This window comes from Hyalella azteca, unplaced genomic scaffold (assembly GCF_000764305.2).
Source record: "Hyalella azteca isolate HAZT.00-mixed unplaced genomic scaffold, Hazt_2.0.2 contig4363, whole genome shotgun sequence".
Taxonomy (NCBI): domain Eukaryota; kingdom Metazoa; phylum Arthropoda; class Malacostraca; order Amphipoda; family Hyalellidae; genus Hyalella; species Hyalella azteca.
The window spans coordinates 91,334-101,148 of record NW_025934582.1 but is presented as its reverse complement, the minus strand read 5'-3'; the positions used below and the strand labels follow the sequence as shown (position 1 = coordinate 101,148).

General features: G+C 38.3%; 2 protein-coding genes across 2 annotated transcripts; one reads left to right on the top strand and one right to left on the bottom strand.

The window, feature by feature from the left end:
* Positions 1-1,306: 1,306 nt before the first annotated feature.
* Positions 1,307-4,960, top strand: LOC108673075. The gene is made up of 5 exons (XM_047879994.1): positions 1,307-1,423; positions 1,737-1,921; positions 2,082-2,259; positions 2,686-2,814; positions 3,446-4,960. The coding sequence occupies exons 1-5, from the start codon at positions 1,352-1,354 to the stop codon at positions 4,127-4,129; spliced, it is 1,248 nt and encodes a 415-aa protein (XP_047735950.1). The 5' UTR covers positions 1,307-1,351; the 3' UTR covers positions 4,130-4,960.
* A 1,050-nt stretch (positions 4,961-6,010) lies between these two features.
* Positions 6,011-9,491, bottom strand: LOC108673064 (tRNA (adenine(58)-N(1))-methyltransferase catalytic subunit TRMT61A). Its single transcript, XM_018160841.2, has 6 exons — positions 8,513-9,491; positions 7,526-7,744; positions 7,128-7,259; positions 6,717-6,938; positions 6,477-6,596; positions 6,011-6,360 (listed from the first exon to the last, which is right to left on the bottom strand). The coding sequence occupies exons 1-6, from the start codon at positions 8,597-8,599 to the stop codon at positions 6,040-6,042; spliced, it is 1,101 nt and encodes a 366-aa protein (XP_018016330.1). The 5' UTR covers positions 8,600-9,491; the 3' UTR covers positions 6,011-6,039.
* Positions 9,492-9,815: the final 324 nt, after the last annotated feature.

The following is a 9,815-nucleotide window of genomic DNA, read 5'->3' as shown; positions in this document are numbered from 1 at the left end:
ACGATAAGTCATCTCCTTTTGAAATATTATACTGACTTGATTAGCGTAAAGTTTTCGTAACCGTAAAAAATATCTGCTCTGGATACACATTTGTCTTTAGCTTTCTAAGTCTTTTACATAAATTTGTACTGTAAATGATTCAAAATTTCTAATCATCCTCTCTTATTTAATTTAAATCAATTAAATCGATCTATCGGAAAATTTTGCACCCGGATTCCAAATATCAAATAATTGTTGACTTTTCTAATAATTTTTATTTTTTCAAATAATTTTAATAAGATGACTTTTTGTAGGCACACGGCTGTTTTCACCTTTCAATTTAACATCTGTCTAGAAAATTGTGTTACGTGAAGCCGTGATACCAGGTCAACTTGAACGTTTATCAGTCATCTCGCTCCTATTAATTTAATCCTAATATTAATTTTCGACTCGCTTTTCACCTCTGTAAGCTAAACTGGTTTCACCTAATGTATTTTAATCCACGTTTGATGTTGTGCACATTTGCTCTGCTGGAGCATAGGTAAATTATCAGCTTCATACTTGTGAGTTTTTTTTATTCCACAATAAAGCAAGATTTTACTGTCAGCTATGGATACAAAAGATTGCATTCAACAACATCAGCACTGCACAAAATAAACGATGTCATCTGTGCCGGTTTTAATGAAAAGGCGCCTCCCAAACGAACGATAATGGTAGCCTTAGACATGAGTAGCGCTTTCGATACGATCAATTATGAAAGCATGATAGAAAAGCTACTGCTAACACCTATCACAACATCTGTTTGGGTGTGCTGAAATTCCAACCAGCCTGCAGCCTGAAGATCTATGGAATAAGCCAGTGGAAGTGTATCAACTGATCAGAGTGTGGCAAGACCGGCTCGGCGCTCCGGAGGGGGGTGGGCCTGGGCGGCACTCAGTCGAGTGACGTTGTGGTGATCATCATCATCACTGTCAGCTATCATCGGAGTGTCGCATCTATCAGTCGGTCATGAGCTTTTTCTTGTTCTCATCACATTTTAGAGGCTCTTCCTTGTTTCATTCAAAAATGATATGATTAGAAGTCAAAACGAATTTACACTCTGCTCACAGCTTTCATCAAAGTATGTCTTGCTTACAGCTTTTAACAAAGCTTATACTCTACTCTCAGCTTGGTAGAAGAGATACACTTTGGGACTCACATCACAGTCTCACATTCTTTCTAGCTATTATCGAGAAATATATATTTTCAGCTGTTATAACAACAGTTGTAAAAATTTATTTTTTTGATATAATTAATTATCTCATTTGAGCATAATTTAAAAGGAATTTAATTCATCAAGTCTCAGAATCCTAAATAAAGAATTTGGGCTGAGATGCTAACTCTGCGTGAAGCAGTAATTGAACAACCGTTCCGAGACCGACGCTACCGTCAACACCGTAGGAAGGTGCGATCAAAATATCAGTGTTTGTGCTTATAATATTCACAGTAGAACATGCTAATTTTTATTGTCTAATTATTGAATTTCTTCTAATGCAATAATTTCCATGTCGAAGAATGAAAAATTTGTTTTATATTATATATCATGCATTTGTAAAATCGTACGCTGTCGGTCGAGTAAATCACCACGGAATGGGCTGTTCGCCAGAAGGCATGACTGAATTAAAATCATGCAAACTTTTTGATTTCAGAGCATCAGAAAAGTTCAATCATTCCTAAATTTAAAAATTTAGTGTACACAAATATTCTGCCTACGTCAGGTAGCGAGCGCAGCGCCGCGCATAGATGCTCGGACACCGCCTCGGTTCCCGCACGTCCGCCTCAAATTACGACAACAGAGAATCGAAGAGGAGCGACAGCGAGCCATCGAGCAGGAGAACATACGTCTGGCGCATCGCATGGCCCACATCATGAGGGGAGAGCTACATGACTTCTTCGGTTACAGGTGTAGTCATAAAGAACAACTCGGGTACCTATTTTAAATAACTGGTCCAATTTGCCTACAATAAAATTTTGTGATATTTGAGATGTGGCGGCAATTGCAAGACCTTCAAACGTTCGCCAATAGCTGCATAGACTTCGTATATTGAATAGCAATATTTCAGGTGTGATAGCCAACGCGGAATCGTGCAATGGCCCCGAGGTCACGGTAGAGGCGTCAGGGGGAGCGGTGGCACGAGAGGACCTACGTCCGCGCTCAGCAATGCCCCTTCAGCAAAACACAAGTCACGAAACGCGGAAGCAGGAAAACCATCGTCAGCGGCTTATAATCGACTTATACAGGTGATCTCAGGCCTGTAGCTAGATCGTCACCAATGAAATTTATAAAAAAAAACATAAGAAGATTAATAATACATTTCCACTTTTGGTGGGGATGAATCTGTTTAATCGCTTTAGACAGCTCCATGTTCTTGAAAAAAAAATAAAGACCGAATTTGACGTGATAAGGGTGAACTATTTGTTGTATTCGAACTAATGATCCATTGTTCAAAATTTAAATTATAACGAAATTATTTCATTCATAATATTCGATGACTGAAGGCAACATCTACGTCACAAAATACAAGTCGACGTTCATACTCCAGCCGTCAAATAAAAGAATATTATCACTTGCATATAAATGGCATAATCGCTTCAACCATTTGGTCTCAGAAATTCCATTAATTCCCAGTATTTATTAATGTCTAATTACCGATCTACCAATGGCAGCATCGGGCTCCCTTGGGCAGAGTGAGAGTACCCAGGGTGGGCAGCACCCAGCGATGCCCTACACCTCCCCTACCTCACCCACGCGGCACCCAACACTACCGAGCGCTCTCTCCGTTGCTCACAGCTATGGTGCGTCTAAGCAAGAAAATAAAAATGTCCCTCATTGTCATGGTTGCAATTTTAATGCAAATTTTATCTTTATGTCTGCAAATCCATCAACTGTTGTACATCATATTACTATTTAATGGCCTTTTAACAAAAGTTAGTTTCAGTAGACAAAATAGTTAGCACATGAAAGAACATATTGTAAAAAATTAACAGATATTATATTTTTGACAGCGGACATGGATTTTGAAGGTATGATCATAAATCGATGACTGGCCGAGGTGACGAGCTATTAAACAGGAAAATATGAGCTACTTGAACCGGTTCTAAAGCATAGATTTAGAATGTGAGGGGGTCGACGAGAGACAAGGACTGATCTATGTCATTGATGAACATATAATTAATGGTTAGTTCTATAATGTGCAATGTATAGTTATCGTGACTTGAAAACAATCGATAAGGTCGAATAATTTTTACACATTAACTAACAAAACGATCATACAAGAAGCTTTCTTGTATGATAGACTGGAGTGTTGCAAAGTACGAATCTCTTGCAAACATGTATCTTCCATAGGTTGATTTAGCCTATTAACCTTGCAATAGAAAATTTAAAGGCTAACAAGAGTCGTCGATTACTATTTCCTACTGCCAACAGGAAGGTCTGAGCGTTCGTGAGCAACTTGAGCCACTGGTTCTCTTGACTGGAGACTCTCGGCCAGACTCCGGTGACTGCCGTCGTCGACCACCACAGAGGACTCGGGAAGAACTCCTCCTTTTGCACCAGACTGCCAGCCAATTCAAGCAGCCCGAGCCGTGCCAGCAAACTTTAGAAACTGAGAGTGATTCAATCGCTGCTAAACACGGTACTTGGACCGAATCCAAATATTCAGATGAAAAAAATCACGAAGACCATGAGCAAGGTTGCTGTATTGAAGAACATGAAACGACGGCGAATACCAATACAGAAGCCAAACAACCTCACAGTGTAACGACAATTGATCCTAACGCAATGGCAGTTTCAGGCGGGGACAAAGGCAAGATTGAAACAACACGAATCATCTCAAAGCCAAAGGATGCTGATACAAGTCCTCGTCAGGGTGAGAGTTACGAAAATGCTGACTCCTACGATGATTCAAGTTTTGGAAAAGTCGAGTCTCAGGAAGGAAAAACAATCCGGCAATCAAGTTCTGAACACACATCGGAGATGCAGGGCACGATAGCGTCATGTAGCACATCAGATTACTCAGCTATTGCACGTTCACTGCCTGTAGATTCAAGTTCAGAGAACGGGAGATCCGATAAATCAGAGGACGAAGATTCCACGGATTTCTACAAATAACTTAAAGTCGTCAATAAAATTGAATTGTTATGAAAATGCCACAGTATTTACACTTGGGATGAAAAGTATGTTGAACATTGTTATTTTTTAAATACGATACTTTGTTGTTCGATTGACGTTCAGGTTTTCGTTAACTCGTACGACTTAATATTCAATAACGCAATGAAGACGAGAAATTTACAGTTATGATCAAGCAATTAGTGCTTCGAATTCAAAATATTTTTTCATTAAAACATGACGAAGAACTTGATTGTCAGCGCACTGATGCTGGCAAAAAAATATCAGAGCAGCCAAGTTACAGTGCCGAAATATATAAGTGGACAGCAACTGAAATAACACACTAGAAAGAGATACGATAGTGACAGTAATGAAACAAAGAGTCCCAGTAATGAAACAAATTAAAGCCTGCTAACACTTTCTTAAGACTTTCGATATAAGATACTCTGCACCCAGGCATGCCGTCACTAGCGTTTTTCATAAAAAACGTTTTTCATAAGAGCTGAGAAGCTAAGTCAGTTCTACATGCGACCTTATTGAGAAGCTGTTATACTCAGGAGATGCTTTAACGCTTCCAATGATAAATTTTCAACGGAAATGAATTAGTGGGAGAATAGCGTGTATCATAGAATATAAGAAGGATCTTAAGAACGGCATTACACGATTTCCAGATGAAGTTAAGAGTTACCATTTGAATCTGTAATAAGTGAAACGATTGTCAGATAAGCTCTGATTTCAGTATACGATGGTATAAAATTAGAATATTGTTTTCATTCTCAAGTTACAGTATCTGGTATTTTACGTTGTTTCTTCTTTCAATTATAAAATTATCTAGTCTGCTTGCTTCAAATAAAAAAAGTACCTGCTTCAATAATGCAAGTTTCTGTACGACATATCGACACGTCTTTAAAAGCGTCGCAGCAAACTTTCGAAAACTTCGTCGCGTACCAAAGACCATGAGCCCCGTCATATCTTCGTACAGTTTCCCTTCTCCAGTTCAGGATCTTAGGAATGAGGAATACACAAGGTTTGGTATTATGTTCGCTTTGCTATGCGTAACGACGCACAGCTTACGTTGCTTGAGATAACTATTTCGGATCCCGTTAGCACTGGGGTTTTAACAGTCAACAAGATGATGTGAAAGAACGGAATAATTGATGGTAGACTCGGGCAAGAAGCACGCTAGCAGAGTATATCTGTGAGCCTGCACATACATCAATCGACAAATTCTTCAAATTTTGGAGAAATTCATCTGTCCGGATTCGAAGAGTACCTATTAGTGATAAGAAAACTGGGTCCTCTATATTCTTCTAGCTTCAAAGCATCAAAGTACCAGCACAAAGGGGTTCAAAACTACAGATCGGCACATGCTCTTCTTATTCCCGGATGCAAACATCAGCAAGAGCTTTTGCGAAGGCAGCACACGTGAAGTTACTGCCGAGAAATTCCAATCCACTTCGAAATAAATCTCTGGTGAAATAATCTGGAAAATTAAGGAATCTACCAAAAATTCGGACGTTTGGAGTCATCAAGCCTCATGACCAATACATCAGCATGAATTAGCGCCATACAAATTTTTATTTCGAACCTCTTCATATGAGGTTACGGAGCTCATCTTTAGATGGCACCGTTATCTATATTGGCGTTCAAACTTGCTAAGGAAAAGTGAATGGTAGAGACTTTTTACGTGTGACGATATAAAATAATCATCATCAGCCAAAGAAAATTTTTTTCCAACAAAACGTCATGGTAGTTAGCATCCTAAAAAATAGTCTTCTAAATCTATTTCGCACCAGCTCCAATACTTTTAACACTGAAGCAAACATAAATTTCGTCTATTGTTTAAGGCCACACTGCTTTCATTTATGTGAATGAAACACATGATACAAGTCATAATTTAGTTGAGATTCTAGTCAAACAACAGGTGTGGAAACTGGTCGGGGGAGACCAGGAGGCACGATGCAAAAAGTGAGGTAACCCGTGTGGCCAGCTTGGGTCAACTTAGGATACGCAGACAATATGCTCTTCGATTTTGTTCTGCCCTCTCCATTAAAGATTGGGCTAGGTACCTCTTTAGTAAGAGCTATTGCTGAAAGGTCTGACTTTTCACTCTCTGTAACATTGCAGTCTTCACTGCCCTCTTGAGAAGATTCAATGTCGGCTGAGAGTTTAGGTCGCTTGGCGTCACTCTCTCCCGCCGACATTTCCAATTCCTTTAAATTAGGTCGATCATCCTGTTGGGAAAAATCTAAATTAGAACACCACAAACGGATTAATCAGATAATTGGGTCAAAAAATCACATTTATATTCTTAGACAAATCCAAAAGTTACACTTGTTAGCTGGCTTACAGGTGTGATATCGATGACAGGCATATCTGAGTGCAAGACTTGAAGCTCTCTTGTCAGAACCTCCAGGGTGGTCACGTTCTGTAGGCCCAGCGAACGCATCAATTCACACGTCCGGGAAACCTAAACAGGATAAAATTACTTATTTATTTATCGAGTTTTCTGCAAGCATTAAATATAAAAGTTCGTTCGTACTAGCGTTAGTTCATTATCAAATATTAGTTCGTAATATAAACAATTGACCTGTTCGATGCAGGGCGAGAAGGAGCAAATTCTGCCACCATTCAGTTTAACGGCATTGACTGCATGAGGTAAGGCCAGCCAAGGACGTGGCAGGTCTAAGAAGACGGCGTCGGCAACCTCCGTAACAGGCCATCCTAACGTGCACACATCGCGCCAGTAAGTGGTGACTCGGTCATTCAAGCCGTGTCGTTTAAACTCGTCCGCGGCAGCTAACCAACGTTGCTGTAAAATAATCTAGGTGAATGCTTCCAGTAAAAGCGATTCTGTAGCTTTAAATACCGATGGGCAATGAGTAAACTCATTAGGTATCTAAGGAAATTTACAAATCGAAATTCACGGTGATATAAAGTCAATTTGAAGAGCATGCATAGAAAAAATATATGTATAATATGGCAGTCGAATCATTTGCACCTCATGAAAGTCGGCAGTGTGGAGGTGACCAGTAGGGCCAACTGTTCTCAATATTGCATGGGACAAAGACCCACTGCCTGTGCCTGCCTCGCACACCACACTTCCTGGGCCGATGTTGAGTCGAGCAATCACCTGAATAACAAAGAAAAAATGTAAATCACCCGCAAAATGATGCATGTTAGTTCTTTTCTTTCTAATCTATCATGCATAAGCAAAATGGCATTCCATATAGTATTTCATCATTTCATTCCAGTATTGCAAAATGCAACAAAAACTGGATTTCTCACTGTAAATATATATTTTACCACTTCTGAAATGTCCTAATAGTGTAAATACGTTTATATAAAATTGGGTAAGTAAAAAAAACATATATATTAACAAGTACCTAGCCCACAAACCATTGATATGTCCGTTGTGTACAAAATTTGAGTCCTGTGAGGTAGTGTGAGAGTCCAGAGTTCAGGAGTGGGATAGAAAATGTAGCCAGCACCAGTGGCAAGCTGAACACGGCAGCCAAATTGAAGGCCCACCAATGACTCAACTTTTAGAGCGCCGTACATGCTTTGGAAAACATGTGGCACCTGTTGTCCATGTCGATTCTTCACCGTTTTTGTAACCTGAGGCAAATGAAGAGAGGTCAATGGCAGAACGAGAGCAAGTAGAAAAAAATTATTTATGCTGTAGCAACAATATGGAATAAAAATGTATCCAAGAGGTCCCTACATGAGGATACCTAATTGCCAAGTTCTGAATTGAATATTAGCATATTTAAACATTTTTGACACATAGGGCCTGAGTTTGACATTAGAACTTGCATTCAGAAAATTACTTTTCAAAATAGCATCAAGATCTTATCACAAACTATTAGTTAGATTTGAAATAATTTAAATCACACATTAACCAAGAATTCATAAGCAAACAATATGCCCCAAAAATTCACAATACTTATATTTAATGAGAATATCCAACAAAATTGCTCCAAGTTGACTGACACATTCATTAAGTGGGCTGGGGGATTTTGTATTTTGTGCTGGGGGATGCATTGATTTTTCTCTATGTGAACCAAAATTCCTAGGATTAAACTCTGCAGGTAGCAAAGTTAATTGTTACTTGTTTTCTATCAAAGAAAATTCTTTTAACACAATAATTATATTGATTTTAATGAAAGATGCTAAGGCATGTGCAACAGTAACTCATGTGGCATTGACAGCCTTTTTAGCGCATTTTCTCATTTATGGAAAAAATGCACTATTGTGCTCGCCATGTCCGTCCGTCTGTCTGTCCGTCCGTCTGTCCGTGACCTCAAGTCTTCGTCGACAAGAAAATGCGCTCTCTGTCACTCACTGCTGTGAGTACTGAGTTATATTTTTTTATTATGGCCTTACCTCTAGAGCATATGTTTGTGTATTATTAAAATACAGAATAACTGTATCACACTCCTTTATTATCTTATGAAATTTGTCAAAGGTCATGTTGAAAATTATAATAACACAACAACAGCAATAACCATCAGCAAATCAGGAGTTATCACTTAGCTTGACTAGCTTCTATGTAAGAAGATTGTTGTTCAATTTATTTGGTACTTAAAGAACAATTGGATCTTGTTCAAGATACATAGATTGTGACTTTACTGTGAAGTTCAAGAAGTTCAAGTTTAATGTCATTTTCTTCTACCTTTCTTGTTTTCAAACAGGAGCACTGGAAGTCAGTCCATATGGCCCCTAAACAGCATAAGTTGCATTATATGCTGCACAGCTCATGGGAAAACATTGTATAAGCAATGATTGGTCAAAAACATAGTCACAGAAAATCTAAAATTGAAAATATCAATTTATAGTCAATGAATTATTCATTACATCATCTTAAGTTTGTTGCAAATACTGTAGCATACTTGGTACCTCAAATGGGATTGTTGAAACTTGAAACTAGTGAAGGTAGAGCCTGGGTATGGCTAACAGGACCTATCATCACTCTCACAGTCTCACTCATAGAGCAAAGGTAGACATAATACCACTGATTATTACCACAATGAATTGAGAGCAAAATGCAGCTTCTTGTGGAGCAAGCCGCAAGAGCTAGAGCAAAGGTATATATAAAATAATATAATACAAAACTGAATAGAGAGCAAAATGCAACCTCTTGTGGGGCAAGAGCTAGACTGATAAAGCATAGAAGTGATTTGACAAATGTTAAAGTTCAGCATTCCTTACAAGCAGGGTTGCAAAAAAAACATGTTTTTCAAATTACCTAAATCACGAAAGATTAGAAATTTCCTACATGCTATTAAAATCTCATGGCTCCAAATCACTACCAGTATTGTTTTAAATATGAAATCTTGTGGCTTGAGACACACACTTTTACTAACAATTAGACAGGGTATATATAGTAATTTATCTAGGGGAAAATTTGTGCCCCCAAAATAGCAGGATAACTCAAGTTAAGTTAATGGTTAAAGTCATGGTAAAATAATTATAAATAACACTATTAACAGCAGTTATTATCTAAATAAATACATGTTCATTATACATAGACATAGGGTTGATGAAAAATTATATAGTCACTAATACATATTTGTCAGGGACTCAGTGTACATGTCATGTCAGGTATAATCAGATTCAGAGATTGAGGGTCAAAAAAATAGAGACATAAAATAAGAAAGAAAGGGATAACAGTAGAGTATATTGCAGA